At 37.9% G+C, this 19,289-nt stretch overlaps 1 protein-coding gene across 18 annotated transcripts in view; it reads left to right on the top strand.

The window, feature by feature from the left end:
* Positions 1-19,289, top strand: part of KIAA1217 (KIAA1217 ortholog) — a 221,920-nt gene that overhangs the window by 99,258 nt on the left and 103,373 nt on the right. For 9 of the 18 annotated variants that reach the window (XM_058184027.1, XM_058184034.1, XM_058184028.1 and 6 more), the window contains 2 exons: positions 3,030-3,110; positions 13,913-14,108. In XM_058184027.1, coding sequence (XP_058040010.1) covers positions 3,030-3,110; positions 13,913-14,108 — 277 coding nt within the window. The remainder of the gene's footprint in view (positions 1-3,029; positions 3,111-13,912; positions 14,109-19,289) is intronic. The other 9 variants (XM_058184046.1, XM_058184045.1, XM_058184032.1 and 6 more) reach the window with 2 other exon arrangements.

Raw genomic sequence — 19,289 nt, 5'->3', positions numbered from 1 at the left:
GAACGGTTGCAGGAACTGGGTATGTCTAGTTTAACAAAAAGAAGGACCAGGGGAGACATGATAGCAGTGTTCCAATATCTCAGGGGCTGCCACAGAGAAGTGGGAGTTGGGCTGTTCTCCAGAGCACCTGAGGGTAGAACAAGAAGCAATGGGTGGAAACTGATCAAGGAAAGAAGCAACTTAGAACTAAGGAGAAATTTCCTGACAGTTAGAACAATTAATAAGTGGAACGACTTGCCTTCAGAAGTTGTGAATGCTCCAACACTGGAAATTTTTAAGAAAATGTTGGATAACCATCTGACTGAGATGGTGTAGGGTTTCCTGCCTGGGCAGGGGGTTGGACTAGAAGGCCTCCAAGGTCCCTTCCAACTCTGATGTTATGTTATGTTATGTTATAAGTAATTTGAGTTACTTTCTGACTTACCTTTTTGCTTAGATGCTTAATTAGATGTTTTAACTTTGTGCTGGGGAGAAATACAAAGAGATAATAAGCTAAAATTTGAGCTACTAGAAGAAATGTGAAACCTTTTCAAAGTCCAGTCTATAATCTATAAGGGTGGGAAGCAAAAGACCCTTCGTCTTCCCAGCATTTCTGTTCGCTATCAATATCCCCTCTAGTTCAACTCAAAGAAAACATTACCTTGACTCTAAGTTTCTTTTTATACATTTAACTAAATATGATGAACCAGCTATAATGGCCTGGTCACAAGTAAGTATGCAGAAGTCGTGTTTTACATAAGTTTACATCACAAACTTAATGAATATCAAACCATATTATGGCTATATAAATTCAGCCTAGGAAGGATTAAATATAGATCCAAGGCAACAAATACAGAAAATTGTAAGGAATGATTCTGAAAAATGTCTACTTTTTCAAATGACAAAATCTCCTTTAGGGGGTCCTAGATAGTTCGTCTCCAAAGTTCTGTGAAATCTGAATGGTTATTTTTAGCAATCAGGTCTTCTGAAGGATTGTTAACATTTTTAAGGGCAGGATTTATTTTCGAATAAATTTAGGCAAAGATTTGCTGAATGGTTTTATGTAATATGCAAAATGCTATCTGTGCTATTAACTGATGCCTAGAAAAATTAGCCTGTTTCAAATCCTCTCTACCATAGTATGTTATAAGATAGATTGGAGTTATTTTTCATAAAAATGCAACAAAATCCTAATGTGTAGGAAATATTCATTTTCTTACAAATGTCCATTGTTCTTACCTCAAGCTTTTTAGAGTCAATACAGGTAGTCCTCGACTTATGACCAGTTATTTAATGGCAAAAAATGCCCATTTAGGAGAGTGGATTTGTTAAGTGAGATTCGCTTAAGAACTGCCATAATAGTCAAAAAGTTGGGTCTGATCATATGGTGCCTCAACTTATGACCACAATGATTTATGAACAGAATTCCATTCACAATTATGGTTGTAAGTCAAGGACTAGGTGTATCTTCTTCATATTTAAATATAGGCAATTTTTTCATTAGGCTCATTTTTCATTTCTGTGATGCTTTTTTGGATGCTTTTAACTGTATAATTTTCTCTAGAAGATGGTGTGGAATTTAAGGACTTTTTAATCTGAAAATTAATCAGTAGAAGCTTTATTTTTTGTGGAGGATGAGCTCTATAATAGTAAAATATGTCTCTGGTTTATTATTGGATATATAGGATTCAATTTTTGGTCATATTAATAACTAATCTGTTGAGCAAAAGATGATTAAGTAACTATTTGGTTGTTACTGGAAGTCCTAAGTATTTTTAATACTTCCATCAAGTTCAGCGAGATTAATTTTAAGTAAACGTTTATATAATTGCTGTGTTAATGCATGGTATGAGATTGAGCTTTCCGATCCCAGTTTAATTATAATTTCTCTGAAGTCAGCTGAAAAGTAACTTTTTGGCTTTAACTTGGATTATGTCTTTGACAAAACTCAATTGTTTTAAAAAACACACATACCATACTCTGAGCACATTAAGTACTTACATAGCTCCAGGCCTGGGTATTTATGGGACCCCTCTACTGTCATTATCTTCTGCCCATTCAGTAAAATTAACCAGGCAGAATAATTCTAGGTTCCTTCCTGTAGGTAGTTGGACTCCTCATCTTCACAAATCCAACTTCTCTGTTGCAGCTTCCAACTTCCCCAATTGGTTTTTCTTGTTGGAAGCCAGCTGGGAAAGTCTCAACGGCCAATCACATGACCTCAAGATGCTGCATCTGTCATAAATACATGTTGCCCACCAAGAACCTGAATTTTGATCAAATAACATTGGAGATGCTTCAGTGGTCACATATGCAAGAACTGATCATAAGTAACTTTTTAATATAAGCTGTTGTAACTGTGAATGGTCATAAACAAATGGTTGTAAGTTGAAGATTACCTGTATTGCAAACATTGAACAGTAACACACTTTTTCATTATTCTGTCTTTTTTTTACCATTCTATAACACCTTGTTCTTGTTTTTATCTTCTTGCACAAGCTCTTTAATAATCAGACAGAAGTAGAATAGAAGCAATTAGATTAGGAGTGACTTCAGGCAAGGTTCAAAAAGTCAGAATGGCAAATATGGTAGTGCAATTGAAGTTCCTTTGTTCTTTAGTTGATTGTATACATATAAAAAGGTGGAGCTTGAATTCTCACATTGACTTTTTGGAGTACAATTTGCAGATGCTTCTGATTTACATGGCTAAAAAAACCAGGTAATTTTTATTTATATATAGGCTTTGTCTTGAGCTAAGGAAGGAACTTGGGAGAGGAAAGCAACATGGATCTGGAGAAGGAGAGATATTCTGTCAGCAATACTTGCAAAACTGATGATATTCAGAACTCTACCTTCTATTTAAAGACTGAATTTAACTGCGGAGGGGGTTTAGGCCATTGGTCAACTGGATTCTCTTTTATTGTCTTACTTTTCTGCTCCTTACATATCTTACATTCCATTTTTAGTTTGTTTTATTTGTTTTTAATTACTTTTGTCTCTTTTCCTCTTTCCTCTTGTCCCCTTTTCTTTCCCCTGTTTCTGATCCACAGGCTTTACAGTGCATGTTGGTCTCCCTCCATTCAGAGCTTGACATTCAAAGGTACTTGATGAAAATTGAAACCTCTCAGAGAGTTAGTACTATATACTTTCTTTTTTCTGCACCTTGCCTTGGAATGAGCTTGCCATTTGGCCCTACTTTAATCAAGTGCATCATATTTAGTAATTTTAACAGTTTGCATCACAAATAATATTTTCCCCTCATTCAGGGTGGAATTGCATGTTCTTTTACCTCTGCATGGACAGTTTTGGCTTTTAGTGCTGCTTTCCCCCCCCCCCCCCCCAGATTCTATGTTTCAGGCATGTCCTGATGAAAAAGTTTTCCACCACTCAAATGTTCCAATTTCATACTTTAGTTTGGATAGAATTGGAATGGGTTGTGCTAACATTATTAAAATGCAGAAGGCATTTCTGTACCTGCTAAAGGTAGTTGCAGACCATTATAATGTAGCCCTCCAGTGATGAATTGCAGAGATATAGCACTCAGTTATTGGTCCATAACTAAAGTCATTAGAATCAACGTTTGCTTTTTGCAAAATCATCACAGCCAAAGTGGGGCAAACTGTGACTTGGTCCCATCATGTTGTGCCGAGTGACAGTGTCATCTAAACAATGGAAACCATTTAATTCTTTGTGAAGAACTGAACCTTTATCTGGATATGCCTTCAGTGATCTCAAAAGTGGCACGGAAGATGCATACAAATATGCCTGTCTCTTTCAGAGCATTCTGAGAAGCATGCAATTTCCATTCATCCTTGGGGCTAGATCTTAATATTTTATTTTTGAGAAACAAGAGTTTCAGGCACTCTTTTATGTTATGCTTATTGGCCTTTGTAATTCTCTGGAAAGTCGCCTGAAGTGATTGCATTTAAATATGAGTTTTACAAATATATTTTATCATCCTCCATCGCTACCAGGCATTTTGTCTTTTGTATAAAGCATTACAAGATAACATTTTTAAAAAACATCTTCAGTGGCACCATGACTTGTTGCAATTTTTCAAGAACAACTGTAAATTTGAGTAACTATGTATATAATCCATTAGCTTTAATTTTTTAAAAAATGCCACAAATTCAGAAGATGCTTTTTCTCTTGTGTTGTTTCAAATATGCCTTTGGATATTTGTGCTCAGAAGAGATGGAAGTGTAATCTGTTTCTTGGAGCAGAACATTTTGTCTCAAAGGCTCACACAATAATGTATTTTAGCATTTGTTTCCCTTGATTTTCCTTTTATTGCTGCTTCAGGACTTTCTTCAGAGTATCTCCCATTCAATCAGTACTCAAAAATTAAACTTTTTTTTTGCATACTTTAGTAAACTATTTTAATAGGTTGAAATTGTATCCCTAAATACAATCAGGTACTTCTGATAATAAAAATTACTTCACTGATAATAGAGATCTGGCTTCCCCTTAAAGCAAATTTTAAAACTGGAATTTATACAGTGCATCATAGAACACTAATTAATTATATCTATAGGAAATAAAATTATTTCAAATGGATCTGACATAATATGATCAATTACTTATTACATACATATCAAGCGTTCAAAAGTTTGCGTTCTGGGATTTTCTAGTGAAATTAGAAAGCTATCCTCCAGAAGTAAGGCTCTTTGTATAAAAGACAGGCATCAACCAATCAAAATCACTTTATCAGAAGTTTGGCAACTTCATGACTTCAACTGATGATGATAAAATATAACTGCCAGTAGATTCTTTTTGACTGTGCTTTGTGACTGTGCTTTAGGCAGAGTTGACATATATGTTTGTTTGTTTGATTGGTTGATTTCAACAGATTGTTACGCTAAGCCTTCCATGGCTGAGATTTCTAGTGGTTATTGTTTAGGTCCTCGTAAACTATGGCAGCATGTTTAACTTGACTTAGTGACTAAGCTTTCAACACAGAAACAACGTTTTTGAGTAGCAAGATATCCCATTGAGCAAAATCTCCCAGTTCAAAGAGAATGTCAAGATCGGCCATTCCACCTAATCTAGAGGTTCCATGATTCATCCGGAGATGTTAGTAAAATGTATCCCTGCATCTTCAGATAATCAGTGCAGAAATGAACAAGACTAAGCTATGCTAGTCTAGGAAAAACTTCAGTTTATGCCTCTAGTGACAATTACAAATCTCCAGGGTTTTATTGTGCCAAGAGCAGTACAATTTAATAGGGAAACAGCAAAGCGGCTTCAGCCAGCACAATTAATGATAAAAAAATGATGGGATTGTGGATTCCAGAGTTGGAGAATTAAACTCTGGGAACTGCTAAGCAACACTAGCAGAGCATTGGAGAGGAGTTGTAATTGTTGAGGTGTGCATATATTCTGAATGTGATACCTTTGGCAAAATTAATTGTCCAGGAAAAATTTAAAATATTTGGGTGATAAAATGTTCAGGTTGAATGTTTTTAATTTATACTTAAGCAGGAGTAATGTTTTTTAATTAATACTTAAGCAGGAATAAGATTCACTTGGTGGCTGCTGCTACCAGGTGATTCTCTTATGAGCATTATGCTTTTCATTCTGTATTTGAATTGAAAAACATTCAAGTTGAACGGACAGAAACACAAATGGCTGACATTACAGACAATCCTACGCAGCATATTCAATTCAGTAGGTTAGTCCTACTGTATTTAGGAGGATTATTCCAGACAAGTACACATAGGATTGCAGGCTAAATATTGGGGGCGGGGGGGTGGGGGGGTGAAATCAGGTTGCCTAAGTAGGTAGCAGACATTCCTTTCCTTTTGTTCCTTAAGCAGCTGAACAAAGCTTGGAAGAAGAGAAATACAAACAGCCAATAAGCTACTAGCATTTTTTTTAAAAAAAGTTGTTTAAAACTAGACCAGGATTCAGGTAGTGACTTCAGCTAAATGAGAAAGCCAATCCATACCAGGATCTAGGAACAAACCCGATAACAGCTCAATAATTCAGACCTGGGATTTGAAGAAATCAAGGCAATCAAAAAGTCAGAGAACAGCTCAAAGATATTGTTCCAACACCAGCTGCTAAGAAATATAAGTGTGCAAATTCATATCACAGCAAATATCAACTCCCATTAGCCAATATGTTCTCCATTAATAGGATCTTGCTCTTCAGGTCTTGCTTTCGCAAAGTCTATTTTTAATCTAGTACATGTAGTCTTTGACTTTGGTGGCTCAACAGACTAATGCAGTCTGTTATTAACAGCAGCTGCTTGCAATTACTGCAGGTTCAAGTCCCACCAGGCCCAAGGTTGACTCAGCCTTCCATCCTTTATAAGGTAGGTAAAATGAGGACCCAGATTGTTGGGGGCAATAAGTTGACTTTGTATATAATATACAAATGGATGAAGACTATTGCTTGACATAGTGTAAGCCGCCCTGAGTCTTCGGAGAAGGGCGGGATATAAATGCAAATAATAATAATAATAATAATAATAATAATAATAATAATAATAATAATAATAATAATAATAACAACAACAACAACAACAACAACAACAACAACAACAACTTCAGTTGGCCCCAAAATTTCCATTGCTAAGCAAGACAGTTAAATGAATGTTTATGACTTTTCTTGCCAGAGTTGTTAAGTGAACCACTGCAGTTGTTAAGTTGCTAGCATGGTTGTTAAGTGAATCTGGTGTCCCATTGACTTTGCTTGTCAGAAGGTCACAAAAAATGATCGCATGACCCTGGGACAGTGCAACCATCATGAATACATGCCAGTTGCCAAGCATCTTAATTCTGATATGTCCACAGGGATGCTGCAATGGTCATAAGTGTGAAAAATTGTCATAATTTACTTTTTTTAGTGCAGCTGTAACTTGGCACTGTCACTAAAAGAATGGTTGTAAGTTGAGGACTACTTGTATATGCCTTTGGATAGATACCTTCAAGTACCAGTACTTTCAAACGGTAATTCAGAATAGTCCCCAGATATCAAAATATTGCCCATCCTTGCTCCAGGACTTCCTATTTTAATGAAAAAGCAAGCAGGGGAATGGCAGACTTTCCTATCTACTATGTAGCCACATGTGAGAGCAATTATTCGCTAGGTTTTGTCTCATTTCACAATTTTTCTATCTATACCAATCATCATAATCATACATATATTATTTTCTGTGAAAAGAATTTTGTATCCCGTATCACTTGTTTTCTTGTTTCTCGATAGCGAAATCATAAATTGCAAAGAAGAAAAAAATTGTGATAAATCACTTAAATGCCAAACTTTGAATTTTCTTTCCCCAAGCCTGAAATCAGTTCTGTTCGCACAGGTAAAAATCTTCAAGGGAGTAATTTTTCTTGAAAGAAAGAATATGTATACTTAGACAAAAGAAGCCAGTATAATATATAATACAGATGAAAAAAAGTGGCCACCTAGACTGGAAAACAAAATCTAGGAAAGCTCTGTGGTATTATAACCTTGTTAGCAAAGTTAAGCAAATTGTAGAAAAGTAGTTTTTATGTTGAATCAAATTTCATGGACCCTTTAAAAATATAGGACAGAAATTTATGACAGTTGATAGCAATCTCCTACACCCTGTTGGTCAATGGATTTGTTAGACTGCTATTGATTCTAGCATGCTAGAATGGCTAGCCAGCATAACCAGTAAAACAAACAAAGTAAGATGACCCTTGAATGCAACAAACCAATGAAGTCTTGATGGATAAAGCACTTTTTCAGCAAAAAAGACTCCAACCTGCCAAAGCAGTGTATTCAGTTTGCCTAAGAAATATTAAAGATTTCATTCTTTATTCTATTTTGGAATTCTGTTTTGGATTTTAAAAACATAATTAATTGGTCAAATAGAACAACAGGTTTGAATTCCCATGAATTAAAACGAGTGGACCAATAGTGGGCTCCACTTACCTTCACTACCAGTTTAGAACCAAAAGCACGCATATACACAGAACCTTCTGCTCATGTGCAGAGCGTCCATAATGACGTCCGGGCAGGTGGGCAGAGCTCCGCCTCTGCCACTACTGGTTTACCTGAGCCAGGGAGAACTGGTAGAAACCCACCGCTGGAGGGGGCTGACCATGACTTTCTTTTATACAGACATGAAGCCCTAATTACTCAAAATCACAGACAAAATGACACCATTTTGAGGTGGAAACAGGTAAATTGTGGTGTAAATTCTAAAGGACGCATGCAACAGGGTATGAATTAAAAACTCAATTTTTAGTTTTATTATTTATTTATTTATTTATTTGTCACAACAGTATAAGCATAAGCATGAAATAACTATACGATATATAAGCATAAATATAATCATAAGTATGTGATAACTATATGAAATTGGATACAATCAAAGGGAACATTAGAACAGGAACGGTAGGCACATTGGTGCTCTTATGCACGCCCTTTATAGACCTCATATGAATGGGATGAGGTCAATAGTAGATAGTCTTTGGTTAAAACTTTGTGGATTTTGGGTTTTCTGCAACACCCTTTTTGTTATCTCCCAAATTTAAAGTGAGCCCTTGGCCACAACATGATCCAGGGATTCTTTTAACCTTTCTTGAATTTTCCAAAGGTGATTCAAGGAAGGGTGTTCAGAAGGCAGGCCCATCACCCGTCTAAACCACTGAGCAGTTTGATGTGTCCTCAAGCAATGATGAAGTGTAGGTTTTAAAAAAAAAAAATAGATTATCTGACATAATCAGAGTGCAATCTAAACACATAAAACTTAATAGAGTGACAAAATTGAAGGTCATTGTACAAAAACAGATTAGTCAACATGACCCAATAACACAACGGTGTCAAACTCAAGTCCTGGGGCCCACATCTGGCCCACGATAAGCACTAAGGTGCTTAGACCTGGCCGTGAGACTGCTCTGGAAATATAGAAGGACCGGACCGATGTGCCTCTGCCAGTGAAAATGGTGCTCCATTTTTGCTAGCAGAGGTTTGCAGCAACCCTGAAGCTAATCTGGCTGTGGCCATTTTGGGGCTTCAATGTTGCCAAAACTGGAGGTGTGGGAGAGGGAGGGGGAAGTAGAGGTAGCTGGATTGCTGTAGCCAGAACAAAATACTTTCTCTTGGGAACCAAAGACATTCCCACCAGGTGTCCAGAAGGAGGGATTGGAGTCATCTAGCAACTGGACTGTATCCTGATTGGACCATGTGACTGATTGGAGAAAGTGAAAGAATTTTTAATTAGGTGAAAACTGTGGGAATATTTAGAGTTGGTTTTCATCAGGTCGTGCCAATATGACATGCCCACTAAATCTATTCTTTGTGGAATCCATCTGCCTCGGAGTTTTGATTGCTCTGTGTTGGAACCCTGACAGCAGGAGGCCATCCCAGCCGAAAAGCTGGGGCTGCACATGCCCCCACCAGCTCCATTTTCACTGGCAGAGGGTTGCAGGAGGCTGTTGCAGCCGAAAACTGAGCTTGAGAGCCTATTTTCGCTGGCAGAGCATTTGGGCCACCATAGGTGCCCCCAAACACAAGTGATGTCTTACTGGCCATGTCCATCTCGGCCATGCCCATCCTAGTCCCCCAAGGTCTAACACAACCCTGATGTGGCCCTCAATGAAATCGAGTTTGACACCCCTGCAATAACATAATTAAGAATTGTTAAATTTCAGCTCAAATAATTTATTTTAAGTAACCTTACTTATTACTGAATATTAGGAAACATTATCCTCTTTGAATATGTAATTTTGTAGAGTAGGGTGCTGTAAAAATGTATTCATCTTGCACTACGATTCTACAATCATCCCTCTATGTATACCTTATGCTGCATGCAAGCAAACACATAAAGTCTTTAGAGCATTCCATTGTGCTTTTGGTATGAAAAACTTCTGCTATTCTGGTCTTGTTTGTATCAGTGAATGTAATGATCAAGATCAAATTGCATTTTAAAATGTTGGTGTTTTTTTTTTTTAAGTAGCCACCTTTGGGATTTAGCAGAAAACAGTTCAGGAGTGCTAGTCTGGACTGGGATGAAGGCCATAAGGAAGGAAATTAGGGTAACACTTTTATTTCCAACTTAAAATCATGTTGAAATTCCTACTTCCTGCAATAGCAGCTGGGAAGGATTACCAGGAATGCAATCTTTGTGTCTGGGGCAATTAACTAATTGCCATTGTTTTCTAAACCATCCATTCAAAGCTGTTATTTTTTAAAGGAAGAACAGTGAGCAGGTAATATCACATGTCACCTACTTTCTGAGATCACATATCTTCAAATTGGATACAAACTGATGCATTAGATTTTCTCTCAAAAATAGACTAGGTTGCTTAGCCTTTGAATGTTTAATTTTAACCACTGTAGCTTGTTAACATTGGAAAAAATAACAGAAATTCAGACAGGAATGGATTGTTAAAAAATGGATAATTGATTAGGAATGCTAAATTGTGCTTGAAAATAGAAATACAGTTGTATGCAACAGGGGTTAACAAGAACAGCCAGATAATGCGCAACTTTCAGCTGCTTGTGATTATGAACAGCTGACTTAAATTTGTATCTCTGCTGCGTGTGTAAGTGTACAGTCAGATTTTCAACTCCAATATTTACATCCTTTTAAAAGAAACAGCAAATATCTTGTCTGGAAACAGCAAAAATATTTGTCTGGAAATTAATCATTTTCTCATCAACTTAAATTTTAATTAAGAGAGAAAGCAGATTTATTAATAATTCAACAGCTCAGTGATCTGATCTCTGGAATTTTATGTTGGCTTTAAAATAGCTACCAGGAGTCTAATTTTGAGTCAGTTAGCAGTAATACAGAAGCAATATTTATCCTGCCATTCCCCACCATCCAGTCAGAGCTGAAGAAGCTTTTTGGATGAGAAGCGAAATGTCTTCAAAGAAAAACCAGAAAGTCCAGGTGCCTCTTGGAAAAGCACCTTTGGGACAAAATAATGGAGGCTTTTATAGATGTGGTCTTCTCAATTACAAAGTTGAAAGAAATTAAAGATTAATTGCCTCTTGGATTTCATTTTTGAGGGGAGTGGGAGAGTATTTTGTCATTCTTGGGAATTAACATACAGGCACTCACAATAGTGTTATATACTTGTAATCAATATCATAAAACATTTCAAAACAAGCCTCTCCATTGTCAGAAGCAAACTTGCATGCTAGAATTCCTGCTGAATCATTTGAGTCTGAGACTGGGGAAGTTAGATTTTGAAATTTGCTCGTTTTTGGTTTTTTTAAAATACCCAGATCTCTTAAGACAGGGGTCACCAACCTTTCGGACCTCAGGGACCATTAAATTCATAACTTTAAATCCCGTGGACCACTAATATTGATCTGCCATTTGACCAGTTGGATGGGCATACTTAGGCGGTCATGTGACTGGGTGGGCGTGGCCAACTCAATGTCACTCACATCGAGGGGCACCTCGCCAGCTCCCCTTGTCACTCCCCTCTCCCCTCCCAGCCACTCCTCCCCTCCCCATCTGGGCTCCTTAGAGCCCCAACAGGAAACAGTTGTTGGAGCTAAGCAGCCACCACAAGAAAGTGTTGGCAAAACAGCTCAGTTCAGATTCGATCTGACCAAGAAGGAGGCTCAATAGAAGCATCTCACTGAGGACCACGTGCATAGGCTTTCCAAACAGAGGGAAGACCTGCAGGAGTGCAAGGCCAGGTATCAGTGCCTGAAGGCTCAGCGGGCTGAGATAGTCAGCCAGTTCCAGGCCATGATGCAGTCCCACTGGAACAAGGCCCTCCAGTTCCTTGCCACAGCGGCACTTCCCTCCAGCCTTTGCCCAAAGACCCGCACCAGGAGGCTGAAGCAGACCGTAAGTCAGAATTTCTGTCCCACTCCAACCCACACAAAAAGACTCCAAAGGGGGAGACTCTCTGCAGCACACAAATGTTCACTGCACGTATCCGGCCTAGGGGCCATAGTTTGAAGACCCTGATTTAGTGCAATATAAAAAATGCAAATAATTTTTCTGTGGACCACCAAAATTTTCTCGCAGACCACCAGCGGTCCATGGACCACCAGTTGGTGACCACTGTCTTAAGAGGCAAATCTCTAGTGATCAAAAATAGGCCATATTTAAGTGAACTTTTTGTGGGGTGGGGATGAGGTTTGGTTTCTTATGGAGCTGCATAAAACCTAGTTTTCTATGAAACACCCTTTAAAAAATCACAATATTCTGCTAATATTGTTGTTATAGGCCCTTGATAATACTTAACATAATGATGCAAATTTTGGAAGTCTCTAGCGATGCAGTATTTCAAAGGTACTGAATGTTATGAGGACTCAAGTTGGCAACAGATAGCGGGAAGAAGGCTGAAGTACTTTGGCAACCTAATGAAAATCTAATAAAATGCAAAAGTTGCTAATTCAGGCAAGGTCACTGAAGGAGTATAATTTGATCTGTGCTATTTGTGCAGCAAGCTAACCTCTTTCCATTAAAGCAAAATGTTAGGGGAAAGGGCAGTTGTCAGCAGTATGGCTCTCTTTCTTTTTTAAAATCAGAACTTTATCTAAACAATGTTTTATAATCTTCTAAATATAGACATTAATCAAAAAAGAAAAGAAAACTTAGAATGGGAATAAATTCAAAGTCTTGGATAATGCAGAAGAGAGGCTTTAATTTATTCTCTGGTTATATTGCTTATAAATGATGCTCCATTATTGGTTCTTTCTTAAGCTTAGTAGTCATTATCCCACGTTGTATAATGATTAAAGTGTGGGAAAATACAGCCTCTAGTCCTTAACTAAGGAGTGTACCTTAAGTGAATTTCGATAGTCCTTCTCTCTTGGTCTGATTTAATGTCTCAGGATTATTGTGGGCGAAAATAGAAGAGATACATATATGGCTGAGGTTCTGAATAAAGACAGTATATAAAATAATAAATAAAAATGTGTGTGTGTTTGTGTGTGTACATATACCTACGTACATAAGTACATACATACATACATACAGATTTAGATATAGATATTCAAATTCAGAGCCTTGTCTCAAATAATAACTTATTTGGGATATGGCTGTCCAAAGTTAAATATCAACAGTAAATTAAAAACCTCTTGAAGCCATTTGATCCACTCACGAATAATCTTTATGATTACATAGTTGCATCTGAAATTCAACCAAAACCTTCTTCCTTTTCATCACTTTTCCATTCATCAGTTTTGGGTTCTACCCTCTTCTTTGGCCATTCTAATGTGTAAAGACACTGTCTGTTTCTTGTATCTCCATTTGATCTTTTCTATAGTAGACTAAACAAACTCAGCTGCTGCAAGCCTTTTTCTCGTAGGACATAGTTGTCCTTTCTGGATTGGTCTCCTCAAGTCCTTTCAGAGTCCATGTTAGATCTGAAATTCATCATTTTAAATAAATTTATAACTCTGTGTGGGAGAAGGTAGAATGGAGCCCAGTGGTGCAATCAGCTACATCATAGTTGGAAATAAACCTGGTTCTTATTTGTCCTTTTACTGAACTGTAAGAGCTAGTAGTTAAGCTACTAAATGATCTTCATATTACTGAAATTACTGAAATTACTGAAAGCAGATTTAAAAGCACTTAGAAAGGTAACTCTTTAAATCATAGCATGTCAGTTTTACCTTTACCGGTATATAGTTCTGTAAATATCGGTATATAGTTCTATTCTCTTGTTATTACAATACTAACAATTGTTGAAGCATCATGAAATGGAATTGCCATCCATCTGACTTGTAAAACTTTAACCTTAGGTGCTTTTTAAATATTAATTTTGTGAATTTGGGTGTACAGTAGTAAAAAAATCTTAATGGAATACCCTGGGACAATCTCTATAAATAGCGTGCACCTTGAGGGAGGGAGTCACCTTGAGCATTCACCAACTTGACCAGTATTTTATCTTTCAAGAGAGAGGGGGAGAAATCATTCCCTCAGAGAAGGGTTTTAACATTATTAAAAGTTTGCTCTCTGTTTTTATTTGTTTTACAGACAAGGAGCCCAAAGCTTTCCCAAAGTCCACAGCCCAGCTTGGGGGATCAAGCTGAATATTTGTCAGAGGTATCTGTTGACTCCTTGGAAGTCATGTCAGAAGCGGAGGCCCTGTCTCCTTTTGCAAGGGGAAGCCGTACTCGAGCAAGTCTTCCAGTTGTGAGGTCAACAAATCAAACAAAAGAAAGATCTCTAGGTAAGACATCATCCACAGGAATCTGTTTAAGGTTGTGCTTTACGATTTCCTCCATAGCTTTGAGTGCACAGCTCTATGGTACAAGTTTGTGTATATGATATATAATGAACAAGAGACAGCTACAACTAAACTTAAGGGGAGTTTTAATTTTTGAGCCATCTCTTTGATGAACATTGCCCCACTCCAAGAGGGAAAGTTCTTCTGAGATCCACTGAGTGTCTTCTGCATGTACACAATTAGTTATGTGGAAAATCCTAACATTGTTATAAAACGTTTCAGGAAACATGCCAATTTGGTCATTATGGAAGTGACTGCTACTTTCCTGGATGTAAATCATCCAGAACAGGAAGTAGTTTGTACGTGCTAGATACAGTTTGGCTCCGTTAAAATCCTTGAATTTAATCAAGTTATATGAATTCAGCTTTCCAATTATCTCTCCCCATAAACAATTCCTCTTTAAATTATTTTTTTATTTAGTATGGAAATATAAAAAACAGGAGAGTCCAAATCAGAAACTTAAAGCTCTTGTATAATAAACTGAATCTTACATATATATATATCCATGACAAGTTATTACCTTTTAACTCAATGTACATAATAAAAAAGCAATGGAAAATTAAAGATAAAATTGCATGTACAATGCAAATGTTTAGGGCCCCCAAAGGTGAAAGTTTAATATATGTAAATATAGAAAGAGAGAAAGATGTTCTTCAAATATTGGCTATCCTTCCAATAATACTCATAAAACTGTGCAATATCCATTTTTTTCCTTCCTGTTAATTTTCCAAACTATTGATAACATTGAGTATTTACAAATAAATGTTCCAGAATAGAATTACTATGTAAAATAACTTCTCTCCAGTCTTATTGTTTCCAGTAAGGGAAACAGTCTAACACCAATTATGAACCAATTATTATGCACCAATATTGCATTTTTAATATCACATCTCCAAATAAACCTTTCAGCTTCTGTTGGGAAAGAATTATCAGTGCCCAATAGGCTTGAAATTAAGAGGTATTTTTTGTCAAAATTAACTTAATGTTAAATTTATACCCAAGTGATACATCGATTCTGAATTGATATTTCATTGACATTTGGTTTGCACTTTGCTATATTCCCTGTCTCTCTGTTGTTTTTAACATTCATTGTTGCATATTCTAACAATTCCATAAATTCAAAACAACTGCAATGATTTACTTAACAACCATGGCAAAAAAGGTCATAAAAATGGGCTTGACTCTTAATAACCACCAAATGAAATTCTGATCCTAATTGTGCTTGTAAGTAAGGAACTTCCTATAAACACAAAAAAGTATTGTGGATGGATTGCAGTGAGAGGGTCTCTTGTGTTGTTTAGCTATGGGCTAAAACTACTTCAAGCTGCAGAATAGAGAGTAAACTTGTAATTTATTTTGAAAAAGCATTTATTGCCAGAGAAGGGAGGGACATTTGTCAGATGTTCTGATGCAGGTCACTGAGCTCCTCAGGCCCCATGAGTTACAGAAGTATCATTTCTTTTTTTAGACAAGACTTGTTGATCCAGGAACTTCATCAGTCCCCAGCTCAGGACATCCCTTTTGCCTTTGAACCCACAGCATCTTGCAATTTAATTGGTTTGGAATCAATCCTTACAATTAAGGAATTAATTAATTAAAAGGAAGAGGCAAAATGCTATCATAATATACAATCAGGGTGTTTTCTATATAAGGCAGTCAATTGCTGAGGCAGGCAAAAAGTTATTATCATAATGATGTTCCTGTCCAGCAGGATCCCAGCTCCCAATGTGCAGAGTTGGATAAAATTAGATGTTTGGGTCATTAATCACAGAGTTGCTCATAAACTGTGAATGCAGTGGTTTATTTATTATGCTAACAATCCTGGGCCATTTTTTTTCCCAAAACCACTTTGATATCTGATATATAACAGACTTTCTTAAACAGTCCAGAAAAAATGTAATTCAAACACTTAACTGATTTTTTCCAAAGCCGAGGCAGACTAAGAATAAAAAATGCTGTTCTTCCATATATTTTGAAGTAATTAATGCACTTCACTAACTTCAGTTATTACATTAGCCTTTTGAGGCCCGGGGCGCTTCTGATGTGTTGGACTAGCTGAGAATTATGATTGCCAGAATCTAATATATCTGAAGATTCCAAAATGAAGGATATACTACTACAGGGGTCTCCAACCTTGGTCACTTTAAGACTTGTGGACTTCAAATCCCAGAGTTCCTCAGCCAGCTTTTGCCTCTCACCTTCTTACTGTATATACCCCGGTGGCTAACCTATGGCACACGTGCCAGAGGTGGCACACAGAGCCCTCTCTGTAGGCCCGCATGCTATCGCCCCAGCATAGACGAAATGCTGCCGGACACACATCGAAACAAGCCATGGGCAGAACAGGGCTCTGATTGGTGGATGCGGTTTTGTTTTGCGCCTCCTGTTTAAGTTGCTAAACAGCCAGGGGCCTGTTTGCGAATGGTCCCCGCTCCTTTCCTTCTGTTTCAAAAAACCCTGCCTGGCCTTTTGCTTTTTCCACCCCCGATTCCTTCCGGTAGTTGTCATTTGCTTGTCTTCTTTAAAAAATTACACAGATACATGTGCAAATAACCTGTGCATTGATGAGACCTAATTGCAAAGAATGGGTGGTGGTGGTAAGATAGACTAGAGGGATCTTGCACAATGCTCTCTATCTCTGCAGCAATAACGGATTCCTCACTGCCCACCTCCTCGTCCCATGCTTGGTGCCCTTGGTGTGTTCTTTTCCTGTGGCAGGATTGTCTCAGATCATTTGCAGAGTGCCTTCACTGTTCAATGCCCTCACCCCCCAAGGTTCATACTAGGATTAGGCCCTTGAAATCAACCCCTGCAATTTTCATCCCTCACCAGAGCAATAGAAAGGAGAGAAGGAGAGGAAGACTCTTTAGCTTCGCCCTTCTTCGGTCCATCTCCCTCCCACCCTCCTGTGTCATGGCGACCCTTCACACTCACCCTGCTTCCCTACTGCATTTCCACAAGGATCACTCCCCCATCTCTTTTCGGGAGTCTGCCTGATCTCCCTTCTAAAGATAGCCAGGCTCTTCTGCCTTCTCTTACCCTCCCCCCTGCTGTCTACACTAGCGGAGGTAGCAGGTAAGGGAGGTCGGCTGCCCTGAGACTTTGGCAGAGTGCTCAGAAAAGATCTGGCTCAGGGAGGGGAGGGCGGCGGTAGGAGTCTCGCAGATGCTGAGACCTTCCCTTGCCAGAAGGACTTGGCTGACTCAATGCTGGGACGAGAATGGCAGCGGTGTGTGGGGTGGCGTGTGTGTGTGTGAGAGTGAGTGAGTGAGAGGGAAAGAGAGGGAAGGAGGGAAAGAGAGAGGAGGAGGGGGGCAAAGAGAGAGAGAGGGAAAGAGAGAGAAAGAGAGTGGGGAAAAAGAGAGAGAGAAAAAACAAAGAGGAGGGAGGGAAAGAAAGAGAGGGGGGAGAGAGAGAGAGGGAGGGAAAGAGAGAAATGATACTACAAAAGTTTTTCTTTTTTATTGATGCTAAACGGAATATTTCAAAAGCAGAAAAAAATGAAGGGTCATAAAAGTACATTTATCATGCTTTTCTTAGAACAATTAGCTGTAGTCTGCCTGTTTATCATTTATTTTAGGTAGTAAAACCTCAGTATTCAGGTTAAATTGCCATGTTGGCACTTTGCAATAAATAAGTGGGTTTTGGGTGCAGTTTGGGCACTCGGTCTCTAAAAAGTTCGTCATCACTGGTATATACAATAGTTCTGTGGTAGTTGTCCTTCTCACACTAGGACTGCATATTACAGAAAGAGATGTGCAGCCATTTAGGAACCTGATGATTAAATAATCGGATGGATCTATGATCAGATATAAAATTAAGGTAATTAGTCATGGTTTGGATTTGTTTTGATCCATGAACAATATAACACTTGGAATACAGGTCTCGATTTATGACCATTTTTCTAATGACTGTATGAAGATATAAGGGTGCTAAATGAATGATGATTATGACTGATGCTTGGAGTTACAGCTATCTCAGTGTCCTATGGTCATGTGATCATGATCTCAGTGCTTGGCAATCTATTCGCACTTATGTCTAGTTGAGACACACCCCATGATCATGTGATCACCATTTGTTACCTTTCCTGCCAGCTTTCCCAAAAAATCAGTGCAGTAATTCTCTCTCACCTTTGTACCTTCCCCAGCCCTCTGAGCTTGTATCATGTTAGCCACTCAAGCATCGTCATCCCCTGATCTTTGCATCTCTCACACACCCTTCACATCACTCACACATCGATGTGCAACCACCTTGACTCATATGGCACTTCTCACACATCCTCATACATTCTTCTTGACCCTCCCCTGAACCCTGTGGACTCCCTCTCTCCCCCATCCAGCAGCAACCATTTACCTACCTGCTTGTTGGGATTCTCACCTTCCTGCTGGCTTTCCCACTGACTTTGATCCACCAACTGTGGGATTCAGTTAATGTCAGCAACTGGGATTGCCGAGATTGCTGTTGCTTAGTGATACAGTCATGTGATACAACATGTGATTGCTTAGATAACAGAAATTCTTATGAAGTTCCAATTGTAATCGTAAGTTGATGATGACATGTAAAAAAAAAGACAAATATGTATGTATCATATACATTACCCTAAGGGTTTTGTTCTAATTTCAGAATTTAGTTAATTGTGCATTCTAAGTTTATTTGGTAAGTTTATTTAATTACAGTACCTGTAATTAAATTCAAGTGGAATACCGATTCTTTGATTCAGTGTGTTATAAATAATGCCTGTGTCATATTCAGAAGCTGGTAAAACTATGAAAATGTTGATTTCATCACTGGCAGAATTATGGACTTTAGTTTTATAAGCTCTATAAGTTATCTTCATATTTCAAAGGTTATGTTTATTATTAGACTTACATTATAGTATGCTAATTTAATTCTGATGTGTTTTGGGCTTTCTTGCCAATTCTATTCAATGGCTTCTTCGATAATTGCTCTAAAGCTACCTTGACAATGTTGTTGCTTCATGATATACAGAAGGTTATTGAAAAAAAAAATAAGTTACAGCTTCAGAGTATCCTGAATTTGTAGAAAATAAATTAATTGGACCTTTTGTTTCACAGTTGGATGTAATAATGAGGTAGCACTGACTGCACTTATTGATGATCTCTG

This window comes from Ahaetulla prasina, chromosome 4 (assembly GCF_028640845.1).
Source record: "Ahaetulla prasina isolate Xishuangbanna chromosome 4, ASM2864084v1, whole genome shotgun sequence".
NCBI lineage: Eukaryota > Metazoa > Chordata > Lepidosauria > Squamata > Colubridae > Ahaetulla > Ahaetulla prasina.
Note: the sequence above shows the minus strand (reverse complement) of the source record. Positions and strands in the feature narration are given on the sequence as shown.